The sequence below is a fragment of the Aythya marila genome, assembly GCF_965140915.1.
Source record: "Aythya marila genome assembly, chromosome: 3".
NCBI classification, from domain to species: Eukaryota; Metazoa; Chordata; class Aves; order Anseriformes; family Anatidae; genus Aythya; species Aythya marila.
Genome location: NC_139044.1, coordinates 84,853,610 through 84,874,424, shown reverse-complemented (window position 1 = coordinate 84,874,424; position 20,815 = coordinate 84,853,610). Strand labels below are relative to the sequence as shown.

At 40.4% G+C, this 20,815-nt stretch overlaps 1 protein-coding gene across 2 annotated transcripts; it reads right to left on the bottom strand.

The window, feature by feature from the left end:
* Window positions 1–245: 245 nt before the first annotated feature.
* LCA5 (lebercilin LCA5) lies at window positions 246–19,962 on the bottom strand. 2 transcript variants are annotated; one of them, XM_082758092.1, is made up of 9 exons: window positions 19,884–19,962; window positions 18,706–18,764; window positions 13,941–14,340; window positions 11,367–11,896; window positions 9,689–9,826; window positions 8,785–8,881; window positions 7,531–7,676; window positions 5,606–5,744; window positions 246–3,800 (listed from the first exon to the last, which is right to left on the bottom strand). In XM_082758092.1, exons 3-9 carry the CDS (start codon window positions 14,137–14,139, stop codon window positions 3,013–3,015), a joined length of 2,037 nt encoding a protein of 678 aa, XP_082614218.1. In that variant the 5' UTR covers window positions 14,140–14,340; window positions 18,706–18,764; window positions 19,884–19,962; the 3' UTR covers window positions 246–3,012. The 2 variants fall into 2 exon arrangements, with proteins under 2 accessions (XP_082614218.1, XP_082614217.1); XM_082758091.1 differs by having other exon boundaries at window positions 18,701–18,764; window positions 19,884–19,942.
* Window positions 19,963–20,815: the final 853 nt, after the last annotated feature.

The window sequence follows — 20,815 nt, the reverse complement described above, 5'->3', positions numbered from 1 at the left end:
CATATCAGAGAGGCATTTAAAAATCTGTCACTCTTAACAAAGAATGATGACCTTCAGCTTATTTTCTGGAATGCCTCTGCTTTATACTTCATCGACCACATTTTCAGTTTACGTACATGTGCCAAGCAGCGAGTTACGTGAGCAGCAACGTCGCCACCAACCCTCCCCCCACCTCCAGTCACAAAACCATCATATACAAAGTCAGAACTTTGTGTAAAAGATGATTGAAAGGCACAAGCTTTACTTAACTCTTTTAATAAAACCATTTTGTTAAACAAAACAAGACGTAGCAATGATTGGAGTTTTACATAGAAAATTACAAAAAATGGCATTATATAATAAATATAACCTGAATATATGAGGAGTGTTGGGTAAGTTTGGTAGGAACGTCTAGAGAAAACCTACGCAGAAAAGAGAGCAGCTTCTCCTGAGTTAGTTGTGTCTCTGTTGAGGTTGTTCTGGGATAACGTGGTTGTGGGGTAGAGTGTTTCCCATCTGCCTGTGGCGTTGTGCTAGCCAAGTCCCTTCTATCCATTTCATGACACTGATGTTACGTACGCATTTTCCTGACACAGCTAAGAGGCTCTTTGGCGGTCTGAGAAAGAAAATAACTGAAGCTTAAAAAGAAGTATTCAAAACTAAAAGCAATGTGCTGTGAGCAGCCTACAGGTGATAACATCTTTCCCACCCTGGCTAGCCAGAGATGCGCATCCAGTAGCTTTCCCCAGTGCCAGTGCTGCCACGTAAAATCTTGCTGCCTTCTCAGCCAACTCATTCTGCAATAAATAACAATGCTCCGATGTCAGGAGTATCATTTACCGATCGATAATGGCCTGTCAAGTAATTCTCAAAAATCAAAAGAGAGCGATGGTGTGCTGGGTTTATGTGGCAAGGTTTTGGTAGCGGGGGGCCATAGGGGTGGCTTCTGTGAGAAGGATCCAGAAGCTGCCCCATGTTAGGTAAGGGCCCTGCTCCTGGCCAGAGCCGGGCCAACATGATGTTGTTTGTGCCTCTGTGAGAGCAGATTTAAAACAAGGGGAAAAAAATGCTTCAAAAAAAGCAGCTGGGAGGGAGAGGGGAGTGAGAAAAAGCCTTGCAGGCACCAAGGTCAGTGAAGAAGGAGGGGAGGTGGCTTGGATTTCAGCACAGTGAGGCCTGGCAGATTGACTACAGCAGACCACTCTCACTTACCCTTTAATAGTCCTACAGGGCCAGTGTAGAAGCCAAATGGCGAGTGGAGGCTAACAGTGGACTATCAGGGCCTGAATGAAGTGCTGCAGTGCCAGACGTGCCAGAACTTCAGTACAAACTAGAGTCAAAGCCTCTGGTGGTACGCCACAGTCGATATTGCTAATGCTTTTTTCTCCAGCCCTCTGGCAGCAGCATGCAGGCCACAGCTGGAGGGGGCATCCAGTACCCTTGGGATCGGCTGCCCCAGGGGTGGAAACTCAGCCCTACCGTTTGCCAGGGGCTGACCCAGGCGGCGCCGCTTCCCCGGGCATGGCCGAGCATCGCTCACTGACTGCCTTTCTCTCTCTGTGCTTCTGTGTGGCCTTTCTTTTACTTTTTTCTTTTTTTTTTTCCTTTTTCTGTTTCCTTTCCCTTTTCTCCTTAATTAAATCATCCTTATCTCAAACCTTGAGCTCTTCGTGTCATATTTTCTCCCCCTTCCTCTTTGAGGAGGGGGAGTGAGGGAGTGTCTGAGGTGGGACTCGGCTGCCCACCCGAGTAAAACCACCACAGCCCTTTTTGGCACCCAACCTGGAGCTGAAACCCGTGACCCTGAAATTAAATCTCATGCTTTACCGACTGAGCTAGCCACACAGCTACTGGGTGGCTGGAAACATCTCCAGTACACCATGCCACTGCCCAAAACACTATTTTGGGCCTGGAAGGGCAAGTGCTGTGGCGACATGGTACGCCAGACAGAACCGAGTCTGAGAAGGGGAGTCACTTCTGAAACAATTTGGTCACCTCCTGGGCTGAGAGGCATGGCATTGGGTGGTTGTACCACATCCCTTGTCACCCACAAGCTGCTGGGAAGGTTGAGAGGTACAATGGGCTGTTAAAGACTGCGGTATGAGCAATGGGTGCTGGGACATGGAAACAATGGGACATGAACGTACCAGAAGCCACTTGGCTAGTTAACACCAGAAGGTCTGACAGCCTCAGAGAGGAAGGAGGAGAAAATATGACAAAGAGCTCAAGGCTTGAGATAAGGATGATTTAATTAAAGGGAAAAGGGAGCTCAAAACCTCGAGCTCTTTGTGTCATATTTTGGGAGTGAGAGAGTGGCTGAGGTGGAACACGGCTGCCCACCCGAGTAAAACCACCACAGTCCTTTATGGCACCCAATGTGGGGCTCAAACCCATGATCCTGAGATTAAGAGTCTCATGCTCTACCGCCAGAGCTAGCTGGGCAACTACTGGGTGGCTGGAAATACCCAGGTGTACCCTGGTCCTTGGGTGAAGACAATCCCATGAGTGGGTTTGCCCTTTCCCATGGCAGGAGCAACCCACGCCACCTTCCCCATCCACTTCCCTGCATGTGCTATGGGGACTTGAGCTCCCCTCACAGTGCGTAGGGGTTTTGATTCAGCAGCACCAGGAAGAGCCTCTGGGACCCTGCGCCACAGCTGCACAAGGCTGGTGGTGCCCCGGGGTATAGGGTTCATAGGCCTGGAGCGCAAGAAGGGGCAAGAGCATCTTCTCTGGCTGAAGCAGCCAGCCAGCAGCTAACTCAGCTATCAGAGGTCCCTCAGAACAACTTCACTGCCTTCCTGCCACAACAGTCACTGCTGCGTTTGGATCTTACTTTTGACAAGAAGTTTCCTGCCTCTAGGTGAGGCTGTACTACCAGAGTGCATCTTTCCTCTATACAAGTACCCTTTATAAGTAAATGATTCCTTCATAAGGCTTTACAATACGTCTGAAATGTGTTAATTCTGTATCTAATAAATATCACATGAAAATAGTTTTTCAGTATTTACATATGAAAAATATAAAATAGGATCATTGTAAGATTACTTCTTCAACGTCATCTTCTAAAGAACCAAGGGTTTTAACTCCTGGCTTGAGTGCAGTCTGTTGCAGACGGTGTCTGTTTAGGTTTCTTCCTTCACTGAAAAGATCAGTGTCTTCTTTCACTTTGACTTTACTGTTTTTATCGACAAGAAGAGTATTACTAGACTCCCAGTCTACGTCAAAAGGTGTCATGTCCTTACTTTTAGAATGGAAGGCGGTACTGGCACTACTTCCAAAGAGTTGTTCCATTAAATTGGACTTCTTTTCTTTCTTACTATTAAAATCTGCATTTTCCTTGATATTTTCGCCTAAGTAGTCACTTTTCTGATTTAGCCAGCTTGGTCTCCCTGATCCTTTTCCAAAGGAAGGTACATAACTGCCAAATGTTAACTCTTCTACAGTCCTTACATTTTTCTGCTTCTGCCCTTGCGCTTTTGTGGCATCATCCTGGCTGTCACCTCGGGCAAAGCCATTACTAACCTTCCCTGGAATTTCAACGTATTGATCATTTTTCTCTTTTATGTCCAGGGAATCGGATCTTCTTGTATTTACGAGTGGTGTTTGAGAAGCAAGTCTCATGTTCGTTACATTTTGGGTTTCTCTATCAATTTCATTCATTCTAGCAAGCAGAAACTCTTTTTTTCGTTGCTCTTCCAGCATTTCAGTACTTTCTCTCTCTATTTCAGGTTTGTGTGTTTCTGTCTCCATCTTCATTTTATCTTCTTTATCCAATAAAAAGCTGCTTTCTTTTTTCATTTTACCATATTCTTCCCACTCTGCAGGAAATGTTTAAACATTATTTAGAATGATTTAGTCTTACAGTGCCTTTATAAGAATATTTTGAAAATTATCTGAGTAAAAGCCATTGAGTTTTTAATATGCTCTTCTATGCATACTGTGGTTTTGCTACTGTAAAAATAAATTCTTCAAAAGTTACAATTAAATTTATACTAGGTTCTCTGCTAAGATATAAAGGCTTGCTGTCATTTTTATAAAGGGATTAGGATATTATTCATGTTTTAGAACTTCAGAGGAATTTCATTTCTGCCAATTGCCTTATTTCCTGTGTTTGAATGAAAATGAATATAGCATCACCGATTTTAATAGTTCTGACTTGCACAGTACTTTATTTTTCTTTGTCAGCATCACTGACACTGGGACATATGCTTTTTTTTTTTTTTTTCCATAAAGGAAACTATTGCTGTGAAGCTATCAGGCAACATAGTCATAGCAAGTCATTATTTGCTTCAAGTTGTGGATGATTTAAAACATACTACATCTGCTGCATATAGACAGCTTCGCTCAAGTGCCTTGTGTGTCACCACATGAACTCAGTGACAGTGCCTGTGCTAATACCAAATGTCAATTGGCATAGCTATGACAGGATGTGAAAAGTGCAAAACAATAATTAGCTACTAACAAGTGCAAATAAAAGACAAAGGAGGCTTCCAGTATTTCTGTCTTCAAAATATTTTTCTGTCGAGACACCATAGACACGTTAGGTCAAAAGTTGAATGACTACTTGCCTCATTCAACACATTGGCATTTCCCTTTGAAATTGGCGTTTCCCATTCAAACTGCTGATTTTTGTTTTCACAAAGTTCCATGTTATCTACTGTACTTTAGATCAAACTTACTGAAATAACTGCAACAAATCCATTTATGTATCTTTTTTTTTAGTAGCATATCATTATACCAAGGACAGTAGCTACCTTTCTGTACATAAGATGGGGAAACTATCAGCTCATACATTAAGATGGGAAGCACGGTCAGAATATCTTACAGACATAACAGAGCAAATTCTTGGCTTGTATAAATCATGCATTAATGTTAGTGGATGCAGGGGATTTTACACAGAATTTACTTCTGAAAGCAGCTATACCTTTTTAGAATTCTTCCTTGTAACTGCTTCCATTATTTAACTATAATCACTGAAAAATATTTTAACATGGCAGGACGCAGTCCATCTAAAATACCTCAAAATATGAAGAGGCTTAGGAGTGTAAGTCACTAGCATGCTTTGAAAACCAAATGAACAAAAAAGCAGTATTAAAATGTAACAACAGAAATTAGCATTTCTCAAATAGCCACACCAAATGATTCAGATAACCACAAGTGAAAAGAGAAACTACAACTTCAAGTGATACAAATAAAGCAGATCTGTACTGAAAAAAAACAGGTCAAATTAAGGAAAGCAGATTTGTACTACAATAGTAAAAATCTACTGCCTACCTTAACAGCATTTGGCAAGTCAGCAGGTAAATGCTGATTTATCTCTATGTCATCCTAAGCCGAATCTCTCAGATTTTAATATTTCTTAGTGGACAGCATTTTTACTGTTACATACTTAATCACATCTGCATACAGGATACAAATTACTCTATATTCCTTATTTTTTTCTGATTCTCTTTGCATAATATAACTGAAAATAATTTTCCACGGTAGTGATCTCTGCAAAATCATTTCACTCCTCTCTCTCTCTCTCTCTCACACACACACACACAAAAAGAAAAAACTAGCAGCCTCACTTGATTAGTATTCTACATTGCATTTTCCAGCTTTCAGCTGCCCATTTTCTTACCGTCATGCAGTTTCTGAAATCTCTCCTCTAAAGACTGTACTTCCTGAGCACGTTTCAGTTTCTCTTCCCTTTCCCTGTCTTGGTCTTGTCTTAGGAGGTCTCCTTGTTCTTTCCATTCAATGTCTTGAGGCTCTTTTTCCTGAAATAAATTGATACAAAACAAACTAATAGGGTAAAATAATCAAATAAATGAACAACAAGAAAAATATGATATGAACTTCTATTTCAATATGAAATTATATTCTCACTGCTAAGTACAAAAATGAGCAAGTCATCTAAGCCTAACCAATTCTGACAACCCAGGGATTTTGGTCCTAAAATCTCATCATCTTTAACATAGTTTTATGTATCTGAAACAAAATGAACAGATAATCAATTCTATTTCGTATTACATGTCAGGAAGACTGCAGCTCCAATGTCATAAACCAAAATTGTCCCTGTGTTAAGGGTGGCTCTCTTTAGAAGTCAGTAATTGCCTTTTCCAGGACTTTAATAGAAGCCAGACCCCATCCCCTTTTTGTTTTAACAAGCAAGCAATTAGTTTCCACAATCTGATCTTTTTACTGAAGTGAGTGGGTTGCAGATTCAGTCAGTTTCACAGTGGGAATTAATGTCACGGAGTATCAAGTAAACAGAGAATGAGAAAGGCTCATTCCTGGGTGAAAAACCAGCTAGTAAGTAAATATACATTTAAAGGGAAAGAAGCTGCAGAAAATATATTTACGTCAGCATAAAAATCACTAACAGAAAATCAGTGGCAATGAAGTAAAATGAAAGCCAGCCTAATCCAATATGTGTATACTAACTTTGTAGCTTGTTCTTATTTCCCTAAAAAGTATATTTTACTGCATACAGAAGTTTCTTTTGCTCTACAATAATTGAAACAGTTACTACTTAATGAACAAAGAAAATAGAACTTGCTGCCCGAACAATTTCAAGTATTTTCCCTTCATATACACGACTATTATTGTGATTTTTAAAAATAAATTTTACAAAGAGATGGCAAACAAGCATGTAAAATGCTTGACTTAGGAAACTGATGAAGGCACAGACTACCCAAATTTAATTTACATTCCACCAGCTCCACTTACACCAAGTGTGCCGTTACATAACTTACACACCGAAGTGCTGGAAGAAAGCATACATTAAACTAAATCCATATTTACAGAAAGGATTCTGGAAGAGACAACATACGAACCAAGCTGTCAGCCATGAAAAAACTTCAGTCCTATCAGGAAGCCAGTCAAGACAACCATCAGAGCATAATTCCTTACAAGTAGCCCTAGATTTACATAAGGAAAATTATAAAATTTGTACTAAAATCAGTCTAATTCTACCTTACAAATCTCTTTGACTTTAGTCTGAGGTCACAGAAGTATCAGAAATGCTTCTGATGGTGCTATTTTATAATTAAAAAAGGAAACAGAAAAAAGTAACATAAAAAAACGCAACCACGCTCACAAAGCTGGAGAAACGACAGAAGAAATGCCATCACTCTGACAATAAGAGGAAGCATTAGATTTGTGGATTGTGAAATAAATTTGGAAAGTAAAAGAAACCATAACTAAGATCAAAACAAAAAGAGAGACGAAGGCAGCCAGTGCTGTTACAACAGATTGCTCAAATTAGCATTAGAAATAAATTAAAAAAAAAGTCCTAAAAATTTCAAAGAAGTGGTAGAAAAAAAGAAACAGATTGAACTAATGGTTATTGGTAAGACATTGAACATGGTGAACTGTCACAAAAATGGCACATGGGATTTCTGGGAAGGCAACACTTCTCTTAAAGATCAGAATGTTTTCTAAATTATATTTTCTGTATATTTAAATATACATTTTTTCTAACATACAAGCTGTGCATTAAATATTCAGTCTGATAGATGACTTATTTGGAGGAAGTCTTGAGTTTTTTTTTATGGAACTCACTATTCTGGGAAGAATCTCTTCTTTCTTATTTGTTGTGTCACCACAAACAAGTTCTGATTCTGGAGGAAATTCTACCGGTGAGAAGTATCCACTCGTCTGTACTCCTTTTGTGAGCTGTGCTCCTTTTTTAGTATTTTGGTTGTTGGCTGTAGAAAATACAAACGAATCAAGTCACATTTTCCCTTGAATCTACCAGACTATGCATCTATCCCTCATTTCTCAGTATCTGCAACTGTGGAAGTGGAAAGTGTTGGGAAGTTTCACGTAACTGTTTTTCAGTATCTGTAAATGCTAACTTAAAAAATTGCATGTAAAAACTGACATTGAAACCAAACCACAAACAGGAAAAAAAACTATTTATAAAATCATTACAGTATAGTGAATATATATACATTAATTGTCCATACAATATCCTAATCATCATCTTGTCTCAGAAGGTACATTTAGAGAACCAAACTCATTAAGTTCATTTTAAGTTGTATCTTTAAAACACAACCTTATATCTGTTAAATGACATTATCAAAGCCTGAACCTAAAATGGAGTGATAGTACAATACCTATCCTAAAACGAGCAGCAGATAAACTGAAATGCTCACAATAAATATTTATAACAGCCCCAGAAATTCCTGCTTCTTCTGACAAGTAGATTCTACCGATCCATTGAAGACTGTCTGAGTACACATACAGACATACATATATAAACACATATTTATGCTGGTAACATAAGGCTTCAGGCTGCCTTGTCACACCAGAAGAAATGACTACATTGATGCATTTAGAAGATTATGTTCTGTGACATATGCACTCTGATGAAAAACGTACTGCAGCTGATCTGACAGAAAATAAATATGAATTGATGAAAAAATAAATAAAAAACATCCACAAAATATAGCAGTGAGGTTTTATTTTTTTAAAGCCTCTGTAATTTATTTTCATGTAGACATTATCTATGATCTACTAGAAAATTTACTAAACCATCTGCCTCTCCTCCTTCACCCCAGAACTTCTGATATGAAATTAATTAAAAACACTTTGATGAAGTTCTAGGTTCTAGTTCTGCTGCAGTTACAAACAGCATCACACTGTGCTCTTCTTTGTAGTGACTGCTGTGTTGAAAGCAGTGCAAAAATGTAAGCCTTCCTGGACAAGTGGCAGTGGGGTCAAACACTGAATGGCATGCATGAGATAACCTAGCAGAGTCTAACTTAAAAGTGACATTACTAATCTTTTTGCCTTTGTTGTTTTATGTGTTACCTTTCTTTCTTTGTATAATATCCATGTCCTTTCTTGGTGATAGCTTCAACATACGATTAGCATATATATTTTTCGCTTCAAGTTCTCTTTCTTTTTCCTGTGAGTCAAAGAGGTGTAGCAGAATGAGTTACTAAAGTTTCATTCACTACTCATTACCAAAGCCGTAAATTAAATTGAAAATATTTGTTGTAATTATAAAGTAAGGGAATCACTAGTTCTTGTTCAATGTTTTGGGGAGCACAATCAAATTCTTAACTTTTCTTATCCTGTAAAAATATGCAGATAGAGCTCTTCCCCTCCCCCAAATCATTAGCAAAATAGTCTGAAAAAATGTTGCAACCCTGCAGCAAAAATACAACTAAATGCCGGTACTTCCCTAACCGTGAATAAGACTTGTGATGTATTTATGGATCGCACAAATAAACGTTTAGTATCATAAAGTGTTAAACATTTCAGTGTTGCAGTATTACTTGTCACAGGGTACACATACGTGTGTAACAAGTACATCCAATTAATCTGTACACAAACCTGCTGTAATGCACATACATTACTAAGATAAATTGCTGCATATGCCCGCAGATCTGATCTTAACAATCAAGTCTTCAATACCCAGTTTTCCCATTGATTTTGTGGTTTAATGGCAATTCTTGGCTACATGCTTGATCTTGCTTTTCTTAACTAGCATTGACAATAATTAACATGGAGGCATTCCTGCTCTTAAACTGGCTGCGGGGTCAGAGCACAGAACTTTCTCATTTGAAGCAGGAAAAGAACTCACATGTGATATAATCAACTACATGTCTGAAAATGCAATCACTGGTAAACTATTCAAACTCGATTACAGATACTTCCAAAGATAAAATGCCACAATTTGGATCCCAGCTTGCATTGCTTCACACTTTACCTTCAGCTTCTGACTAAGTTGTTGAAGCTCTTCTTGGAGAATTCTGTTTTCTTCTTGAGCTTCATGCACCTTTTTTTTCTTTGACTGTAACTCTCGTTGAAAACTGTTACCACTTAATTCAAGATTTTTTTCCAGATCCTTCAATAAAAACAACAAATTAATTATTATTATTATTATTATTATTATTATTATTATTATTATTATTATTATTATTATTATTATTATTATTATTATTATTATTATTTTATCAGCAGGGTTACTTTTTGTTTTCTTCTCTTTTTTTATTTTTTTATATTCTTTTTTTTATGTTCAAGGTACTTAAAAAAAATTACAGAAAACCAGCATCTTGGATTCGAATATCAGCTCCCCCACTACTGTAACAGTAAACACGCATAAACCCTAACCCTAATTTTCAGGGGGCAGACAGAGCACCTGCAGAGCTGCTGCAGCTCATCTTTCTGGAATAGACAGGGACAATTTGAGGACATCATGGGACATGATGCTAGTCAATTCCCCAAGGCTCTTGCACAGGCAAAGAGTGCACCTCTGAAACTCTAAGACAATCTTGACCTGATGGTTTCAAAACAGGACACCTCCCTAAAAGTACAGGATTAGAAGGAAGAAGACAAGAAATAATTTTAACCTTCTTCTCCGGGAAATAGATTTGTGACTGTTGTTCCATTTAGATACTCTCACCTGTTTTAAGTGAGCCTGTGATGATGAGAGGAGGAAAAAAACAGACGAAAAAAATGTACTTCTAGAGCATGATTCATTTTAACATTATCCACTACCACAAATGTTGAAATACCCGATCGTAAAACTACAGGTGCCAGATGGTGACGCTACAGGGTGAGGTGATCTGAGTAGCAGCATTTTCTATCCTGATATTTTTGGGGTTTATTTCACGGGAGCTTAGTTTCCATTAAAATCCTTTGGATTTACAGTATCTATTATCTCTGTGATGTAATTTAGCTTTAAGTACTAATATAGTCACTAAACTTTAAAATCATTTTAATGACCAATATAATGTTAAAAAAAAGCATTGCATACAACTTCCAGCAGTTTAAAGCTGCAAACACAATTACTTTTAAATGAGATGAGTTTTTAAGACATATTGGCAAATATTTTTGCTGAATAGTATTAAAGTAAATTGCACAAGATTCTTAAAATGGATACCTACAAAGTGTACTAAAGCTCATTTTGGTATGAAAAAGATTGCTATACTTTTCCCCAGCTCAGCTCTCAGATGTGCAGAATAGGGGACAGGATTTTTTTTTTTAAAAGGAAGAATTTTAGTACACGATTCCCTGAATACCCAGTAAATTTTTACTAAATGCTTCACCTTCAGGAGGATAAATTAGACTTCATACAGTTACAGTATAGCTGCATGCATTTCTGAAACGTTATTACTAGTTATAAAAGCACTTAAAAGCACAAGCTCGCTGTGTATACACTGACAAGTAACACTTAATTTGTAAATAGCAATTTCAATGCTTGACTACTGAGTATATAACTATATAATTACCTTGGAAATAATTTACTTGATGCTATTTACATGTAAAAAAGAATAATTTTTCTATTTGCTCTAGCACAGTGGAAAAAATAAAAACAACATGAAGCTCTTTCTGGTAAGAAATACCTGAACCAAAATTTCTTGCAAAAGAAAAGGTCATCTCACCTTAATTCTTTTTTCACTGTCCTCTAGTCTGCTCTCTGCATAGGCGAGTTTCTTTGCCAGGTCATCTCTTTCGGCAAGGTGCTTATCTGCAGACAGCTTTTTCAGTTTCTGCAAGACAGTTTTTGTTCTGTACAGTTCGTCTTCCGAATCCTTCAGCCTTCTCTCAGTGGCACGTTCTCTCTCTTGAGATTTTCGTAGGCGCTCCCTCAGTATTCTAATCTCATTGTTGTGTCGGGCAAGGAGCTGAGAGATTTCGTTTTCTGTATCTTCAAACTTATTCAAGGCTTTCTCCTGCCTGTGCTGAAGCCTCTTCAGCGCCCTGTTTTCCTTCTGCAGCTCATCTAGTTTGATGTGGAGTTCAGTCAGTTCATTTCGGAGCTCATTGATTTTCAGCAGCCTAGCAGAAAGAACTCTTTTTGTAACGAGATCTATATCCTTCGCAGGAGAATCCCGAGTGAGGCTCTGAGAACGGAAACCCCACCGTGTCCCTCTTTTGCTCGGTGCATATTTGGAACCTAATTTCTTTGCGGCTAAGAGAGGAAAAATGAAAAGCATGTTTACCATAAGACAATGCAATTTGTCGATTCAGACATCCTTTCTGGAATAAAGCTCTGCCTGAAACAATTTTACAATACTTAGCAGGGATTGCAGCTTTCAAACCAGAAAATAGAAAGCATATATGTGAGAGGCTTATGCTTCTTTTCATAGATAAAAAATGGAGATTTCCGTTTGTGATCTGCAAGAGGTAATATTTTCAGCCATCAATATAGAAGCATTGTAATCATCTGCAAGTTGTATCAGAAATAACAGACGTTTCATTAATATTTGATTAGAAATACCGTACTCCTATGCATACAATATTATCAAATGCTTGTACAATGGCAACAATTAGCTGAGTGTTAGCTAGTTATGTATTATGCAAGATGTCATTCTCTCAGACAAATGAAACAGTGTTTTCAAACCCAGCTGCCATGCTTACAGACAAAACAGCAATCTTAAAGGCTCAATGCAAAAAGCCTCCAAAGAAAAATTATAAATCCATGAAAATTCAGTTGTCCCTTGAATAATTTATTTCTGGATCACGAGTTATTTTCCACAGAGTATCCTTATTTGATTACCAGTGCGCATCACTCCCACATTTCTGTTTGACACTATTTTATTATCATCCCCACAGATGAAAGCTAAACATCAGGTTTCTATCTTATTTGCCTCTCAAGCTACACTCAGTGAAAAAAGGACATCATACACTAAAATATATCTTAAAACATCTGAATATACAGCCAGTATATATTCAGTAAGGGACACCACTGTTTGGAATAAAGAAGCTGAGCACCAGCTTAGATATCATACAGGTCTGAAAGCTTGTATTCAGCAATAATGCAGTAACCCATACACTGGGTGGGAGCAGCTGCAAATTCTGCCTTCCTTTTGGTGTTCACCATACTTCTTCTAATCCAGAGAGAATATTTGACAGCAAAAATAACAGCTTTAAAATATATTTTCCTCTGAATGTTTTGCACATATACTCATTCATTTTCTGTTCAATGCTCACTTTTTCCACAGTTTGGACAGTTTGGACATGGAAACACAGTTTAAAAAACTAAATTTTCCATCCATGGCTGCTGTGGTGGAGATGCCACTTGTGAACACACTGATGTTCAGCAAAACACCAGCTGCACCAGGCCCAAGGATATTTTCCCTGGGCAACCTCAGGTCAGATCTTATGGCACGCTAGATCATACGATTAGCCGCATGGTTCCTACAGTACCAAGCACTTACAAAGGAAACAGCATTTGCTTGTGAAAGACAAGATGTTTTTGCTTCATCAGAAGATGTGCATAACTATTTAGAACAAGCTGTCAAAACGTGGCAGAGAGGCGTCCCAGCCCAGGACCTGTACAACCATTCTCTCCCTTTTTGTAGGGATGTTCATTTTCCCCACAGCCAACACAGCAGCTTATGTATGTGAGGGAGCTCAGTGGAGCTATCCCATCCCAAACTGGAAATATTTTATTCTCAGGGAAGGCCTATAAAAAACCCTTTCTTTTGAATTTCCACTCCATATGTACCTAACAGTCACCAAACACGTTTTCTCTCTTGCCACATTGCTGCTTGTTTTCTGGCTTGTTTTGAAAGTACACGATTATAGCAGTGTAAAGCTTAGTCAAGTAGACTTCCCCAACAGGGAGATCTTTAGGGGATGTTGTCAGAGACATCATAACAATTGTCTCTTACAGACTGCATAGTACAGGCTTGCCTTGAGTCCTTTCATCAAAGACTGAAAGAGAACATCAGCACAATTCAACAAAAGGCTACTTCAGGAGCTGTGCTTGCTTGTTAAAAAAAAATACGAGTAATTCTGAAAACCATTAAAATCGTCCTCTTGCAGGAACAGGTTAGTTTCATTCTTCACAAAACAGTCACAGTCTACTTGCCATCTGTAGGATAATTCACATGAACCTTATTTCTAGATTCTTACAATGCTTAATAAAATTTCCCACTTTTATTTCAGCTTTCAAACACAATCAACTCTTTGGAGCAGTTACAAAGGAACAACTTCTGCGATCTACCTACCTTGGTAGTGCACAAGGCTGTTTGAAGTTTGTGTTTTGTGATCTCTCTTTTCTTGGCTTGTAGACGGATAGCTTAGTGTGGGTGACTGGCCAGATGAGTGAGAGACATTATCTTCATCCGAATAATAGGAGTCACTATTTCTATCCCCATCTGATTTTCTGTCTTGTTCAGAATCTGGGCTTCTTACTCTTTCTCCCATTTTTTTTTTTTTTTTAATTAGCTGCTCTCCAGATTTTTCTCAAAGACTGTTCATTTTGACACAAAAGACCTTTTGGTAGTCACAATGGCAGCAGCTGGATTATTTCTTTGTATTTATCATCTTCATCTCCCAAGCATGAGATCTTTGTAGGTCAGTCCAGCAAGCAGTAGTTACCATTCAGAATGCATTTTTCTGTAACAACTGAGAGAGAGAGAGAAAAGTGAGAGTGATTTTGCCCTTAAGAAAGGTAGAAGAACTGTAAAATTATTCAGAATTCCTATAACTTTACGCCACATGCTTTGCTACATTAGCTTTATTACTTATATTGAATGGGACAGGCATCACTCTAGGAACGGAGCAAGTACTGTACTCAGTAGTTGGAGGCACTTCATCACCAGACGAGGAATGAGAAGAGTACCACAGCTAAATCTTGAACAAGGAATTACTGCCAGGTTAGAGAGAGAACAATTTGGAAAACAAGACAAAAGACACGTAAAAGTCTAAAGCTATTTAGGAAACTAATTTAAACAGACTGAAAAACTTTTTACCCAATAAATTAACGACTTATTTCTGACTAGAACTGAGATGGTATTTGTAGAATTTGACTAAATTTTCCATATCTCAATTTCTGAATTCTGTTCTAACTGAAACCAGGACACAGTCCAATGATGCTAAATAACGTGCTTGAAAAATCAGTTGTCCCATTTGCCTGGAGCATGTTCCAGCCCTAACCACTACTGGGCCCTTCCCTTTGCCTTGGGAAGTACTCTTGTATCCTACAACATCTAGTGCTTTGTGCCCTCAAGAGCTGGAAGGAGCACGTATTTGTGTCATGTGCATGATACGAAAATGCAAACAAAGCCTTTAAAAAAATAACTATTTTTAAGTTTGTAAGTATCTGATGAAGGAGACCATGCTGCTGGTATATGGTAAATGTTATTGCAGCAAGTATAAAAGAGAATGGCTGCTCCTGCAGATGGTCTTTTGATGTACACTGAAAAGTCCTCCAAACTCAAGGTAAAAATCACTTTATTTTCTAATTTCTGAGACACTTGGTGAGAACATCATGGAGCAAATATATCCAAAAATTTCCTTACCCTTCTCAGTCAAAAGAATTTTCTCATCAATGTATAAAGTATTAACTATGTGCAGCCTCCTGTGTTTTATGTCTCTCTCTCACCACAGTTTTCAAGCTTATTTCTCCACCATCTCCATTCTTTCCAACTTCAAGACATCAGGCCTCTAATGGGTGAATAAAAAGGACTCGCACCAGAGCCCATCAGTTCTGCCTGTTGAATGACATGAACTCCTAACCCATTTCTAAATGGTTAAGTAAACTACATACACAAAAATAAATAAAATAAAATAAAATAAAATAAAATAAAATAAAATAAAATAAAATAAAATAAAATAAAATAAAATAAAATAAAATAAAATAAAATAAAATAAAATAAAATAAAATACAAGAGCTGCTTTCAATCAAAACCCTTCTACACTGCAGGGCATATGACATACCTGTAAAAAAGAGGTCAGTATTTCACTATATCACTTTGCTTTCCCAATAAAATAAACTTAGCACGCTTTTTTAGCCTTCTGTTCCACTGCCTATACCTGCAGAATTGCATAGCCAAGCAGAACAGAAATGTCAGCTGCCAAGAAAGTTTTCATTACAAATTCAAGCTTTCTGGCCCAGTTCATGGTTAGCACACTCAACTCTGTCTCCAGTGACTAGGATGGATTTGCCCTCATAATCTATACAGCAGGAATTAGAGGAATAAATATCCCCATAGATTTCTGAACAGAGAAGCTCCTAGGAAACTGTTACTGAATTATTTGGAAGAGAGTGTTTTTTTCTTTACTTGGGGAGTACCTTTCCAAAATAATGTTAAGTACCTAAATATTTTCAATGAGGTCCAACTAAATTAGATACCTAAAACTGACATCAAAGATGAAAACTGAAATTACACCACAAGGCTGAGAAAGAAGACAAGCTATGCTTGAGATCACTTGTCCTACAGATTGCTAAACACATGCAGGAGGGGTCAGCGATTGCAAACATTCATATGATCAGCAATAAGTATGCTTTTTTTTTTTTTTTTCTGAATTAATGGAGCTATATTTCAAAAGTATACACCTAACCATAACTGTATCTGTCTCTAAATACAATGAAGACCCTCACACACATTAACGAGGGCAAGACTAGGATCAAGTAAGAATATTAGAGTTTATCCAGGTGCAACTATCCTCCCAAACAGCTCTACTCCTAAGTCATCGAATCATCCAGGTTGGAAAAGACCTCTAAGATCATCAAGTCCAACCATTAACCTAGTATTGACAAGTCCACCACTAAACCATGTGCCTAAGCACCCCATCTTCACGTTTTTTGAAGACCTCCAAGGATGGTGACTCAATGAGTTCCCTGGGCAGCCTGTTACAGTGCTGCACAACCCCTTCACTGAAGAAATCCTTCCTAATACCCAACCTGAACCTCCCCTGGTGCAACTTGAGGCCATTCCCTCTAGTCCTATCACTGGTTACCTGCAAGAAGAGGCCGACCCCCAACTCCCCACACCTTCCTTTCAGGTAGCTGCAGAGAGCAGTGAGGTCTCCCCTGAGCTTCGTCTTCTCCAGACTAAACACCCCCAGCTCCCTCAGCCGCTCCTCACAGGCCTTGTGCTCCAGGCCCCTCACCAGCTTTGTAGCCCTGCTCTGGACACGCTCCAGGGCCTCGATGTCCTTCTTGTAGTGAGGGGCCCAAAGCTGAACACAGCACTCGAGGTGCAGCCTCACCAGAGCTGAGTACAGGGGGACAATCACTTCCCTAGCCCTGCTGGCCACACTGTTCCTGACACAAGCCAGGATGCCGTTGGCCTTCTTGGCCACCTGGGCACACTGCTGGCTCACAGCCAGCTACTGACCAGCCCCCCAGACCCCTTTCCGCGGGGCAGCTCTCCAGCCACTTCTCCCCTAGCCTTGCATGGGGCTGTTGTGCCCCAGGTGCAGGTCCCAGCACCTGGCCTTGTTGAACCTCATACAGCTGGCCTCATCCCATCAGTCCCACCTATCCAGATCCCTCTGCAGAGCCCTCCTACCCTCGAGCAGATCAACACTCACGCCTAACTGGTCTCACAGTCATCTGCACAGAATTTCTGTTGCCTTGCTCCCTGCTCCCAAACTGAAACACAGATGCAGTTTTGGGAACAATCTGCTCTCTACATGGTGCACAGGTAAAGCTGTGTCAGTTCTGACTCCATGAGACAGAATCACAGGGAACGCAGAAGATATAAAATAAAATATAAACGAACATATTAAAATATAAACTAATATAAAACTAATTCTGTCTTTTATCTTTCTGAAAATATAAAGATAATACTCCGGAGGGCTGTATCACAGACCTCACATTATTTCAGTCATCTGGAATGAGAAAACATCGAAAACTGTAATTGTGTTTGTAGGCTATACTCACAAAAGCTATATATAGGCGATGCCATTGCTTGCAAGAAGCCACAGGCTGCATTTTCAGCTAACAAAATGGGCCACGGGACTTGTCAGGCTTTGTCTGGACTCATTTTGGATGCCTGGAGCTTTGCTATAGTTTATTTAGTTGCGGCAAAATTAGCTAACAGCCAGGTGGCTTGTCTAATTCGTTTTTGCTTTTTGCTTAGCTTTGTACAACTGTGCTCTAGCACCTATAGTTCCATGTATAACTAACAGCAGCAACAGGTAGCTCGCTCTGGGAGTGAACTATCTGTTTCCTTTGGGAAAATGGAGCAGAGAGGAGCGCAGCCATGAGAGGATTTCAGGGCCCTGAAAGCACAAATGCAGGGTGACACTGGGCCCCACGCTGTAACAGCTCACCAGCACTCAGTAACTGCTCGTCAGAAGGATGCAATCTTGGGAAAAAGGCAAAAACAGTTTTACAGGTAACACACAGAACAAACACACCACATGTAGTAAAGACAGATGGAGCCATGAGTCAATGAAGAAAGAGCAATGTGTACAGTGCATTAACAAGCATAAAAATGATCCCACATGGACCCAAGGTGAGGAAGAAGAAACAGTTAGCATCCACCATCCCAAAGCCTTCCCTGGGAGGCACAGGAAGAGGTGAGTTGCTGTAAAGTCTCCCCCCTGCCAGTCAGATCCATTCAGGTCCCAGATGTGTCTGAAATTAACACCAGAAAGTGTGCTTGGTACTAGAGGCTATCTGCATCACTCTAACTGTGCCTAACTTGAACCGTGTTTATTATCTGGACTAGTACTAAATCTTTGATTAGACCATTAAGATTTTAATTAGATTAACAACTGATTCCTGGCTCTGCATCTGTGTTCCCCTCTTTGCCGAGAGCAACGTGCTGGATAAAACAATCTGGTGGTATTCAAGCAGCCTGGTCTGTCTCCGGGCCACGGGGGCACATGTGGCATCCAGAGCAGCCCTGGGCTCCTGGGGTGGGCACACCACTGGCAGAGGCACCACATCTAAAGGTGTTAACCTAAGTGGCAGCACTGATTTCTGTGTGGGGCAAATAACTCCAGCGGTGTGGGTGTAGCGAAGATATACCTTACTTTTGTCTGCCTGTAGGATACTGAAAGACGGAAAGAAGTCTTCGTGCACAGATTTTTTTCTGGAGAAAAAAAAAAAAAAAAGCATATGTGAATGAAAACGAGTGGGACTGCATTCAGGGAAAAATGTAAATGTCTACAATTCAATTATCAAGATGTCTAATTATATACATAAAACAAGAACACTCATTTTCACTTACTAACTTAACACTGATCAGTCATTTTATAGTCCCACAAGCACTCACTGAAAAGGCAATAATCCTTAGGAAGAGTGCTTTTCATAACAGTATTTAAAATAGACAAATCGTATTTTGTGAAGTAAAATGTGAAAACCGGAGGATGAAAATTATCCACTTCTGTGCTGGATATTACCCACTTTTGAGAATATTTTGCTAAGCACCGTTTTGACAGGTAGCAAACTGCAATTTCTGATGCTTTCTGGAAGTATTTTGAGAAATCAAGGGGCTGAAAACAAATGGGGAAAGGTGAACCCATACAAGTTCTTTTGAGGAACCTCTAAAATTAATTTCCTGAATCTCCAAATGGTTTTTGGGTTTGTAAACTGGTAAGATTATCACACTTTTTCTACAAAACGGGAAACTGTGGTCAGTTGGGTCTTGCAAGATTTGGTTTTCCCCCGCTTTACGATATAAGATGTAATTTGATTAAGATAAAAAATCGTAGTTTGCCTTTAGAGCAAACGAGTCACTGGGACATCTGAGTTTTACTCCAGTCTAATTCCGAAATGTTTTGCTTTCCTTGGCTCCTCAGCCGTCACCGAGCAGCCTGGGTCGGTTAGGAAAGGAGTTTAACTGAGGAAAACCCACCGAGGTACCTCTGGCCCTGGTACATTTAATAATTTGGAGGGGAATATGGGTTAGTTGTCAGCCTGTTACACAAAAACAAAACAAAAAACAAATAAAAAATGTTTAAATTAACGAATTATTAGATAAATAGCAGCCACTCAGCGCGGGACAGCCCCTCCCCAGCACCCCCCGCAGCTCTGCAGACGCTTCTGGGAGCCCAACGCACCACGGCCGGATCATGGCGGCCCCGCTCCCCGGGGGCAACCGCGCACCCGGCCCCGGACACCCTGCCCCTTGTCCCCGACCCCTGTCCCTTGTCCCTTGTCCCCTGTCCCCGGCCCCAGGCCCAGGCCCCGGCCCCGGCCCCGCCGGTACCTGCGGACGCGGCGCCGTTGCCACGCTACGCTTAAAGGGGCCGCTCGGGGGCTCTTGACAGCCGCTGCCCCAGCAACCGGCAGCGGGAGGAGGCGGGCTCTCCCTCTCAGCCATTGGCTGCCCGCGCTGACAGTTTAGAGATCCCTGGAGATCGATTGGTGGAGGGGTGAAGTTGAGGGGGCTGATTGGCTTAGGTGCGGCACGGGGGGCGGTACGGAAGGGCGCCGTTGAAGGCGGCGGGCGTAGGAGGCGCCGCCATTTTGGCTGCGGGGCGCAGCGCCTGTGAGGGACGGGGCGAGGGGAGCGCGGCCGGAGATGGCGGCCGGCGGGTGGCGGCGCCGCTGCTCTGGCTCCTCAGTGCCCTGCCCTGCCCTGCCCTGCCCTGCCCGGCATCGTCCCGGGTTTGAAGGGGCAGCTCGTCAGGGAAGAGGGAAGATGGAAATAAAGCGTTTTTTTTATTCACGTTATTTATTTTTATTTCACGTCAGCGTTGGAGTGGGGCGGTGGGTTGGTGGGTGTCCTACGGGCGTTGTGTCGGGTGAGGTGAGCCCCGGGGCTCACGGCGAGGTGTTACAGTGGCAGGAGGGTGAAAGTGCCCTGTAAGACCAGCAAGGAGGTTTGAACTCCAGGACAGACCTAATTCACTGACCCTATTGCATTTTACTGCACGGAAAAGTAAAACTTCCAACCATCAACTGTTATACTACTTTTTTTTTCTTTTTCCTTTTTTTTTTTCTCTCTAATGATAACCTTTCATAATAAATGTAGTCAAGCAGACTGCTTTCTGGGTAGAGAAAGGGGAAAAAGAACCAAATACCAGATCTTATTTACCTCGTTTAACTTCCTAATGGAATATGTCCTCATAGGACGGTGACAAAAATGGCACAGGAATGCAGCTAGAATAAATTAAAGCAGAATATTCAATAGGAAAG

Excerpts from the sequence above, each read along its gene's own strand:
- LCA5 (XM_082758092.1), bottom strand. The coding sequence starts at position 14,139 with ATGGGAGAAAGAGTAAGAAGCCCAGATTCTGAACAAGACAGAAAATCA. Across the intron at positions 11,897-13,940 it reads CAGCCTTGTGCACTACCAAG|CCGCAAAGAAATTAGGTTCC; the intron begins GTAGGTAGATCG and ends TTCCTCTCTTAG. Across the intron at positions 7,677-8,784 it reads TATTATACAAAGAAAGAAAG|CCAACAACCAAAATACTAAA; the intron begins GTAACACATAAA and ends TATTTTCTACAG.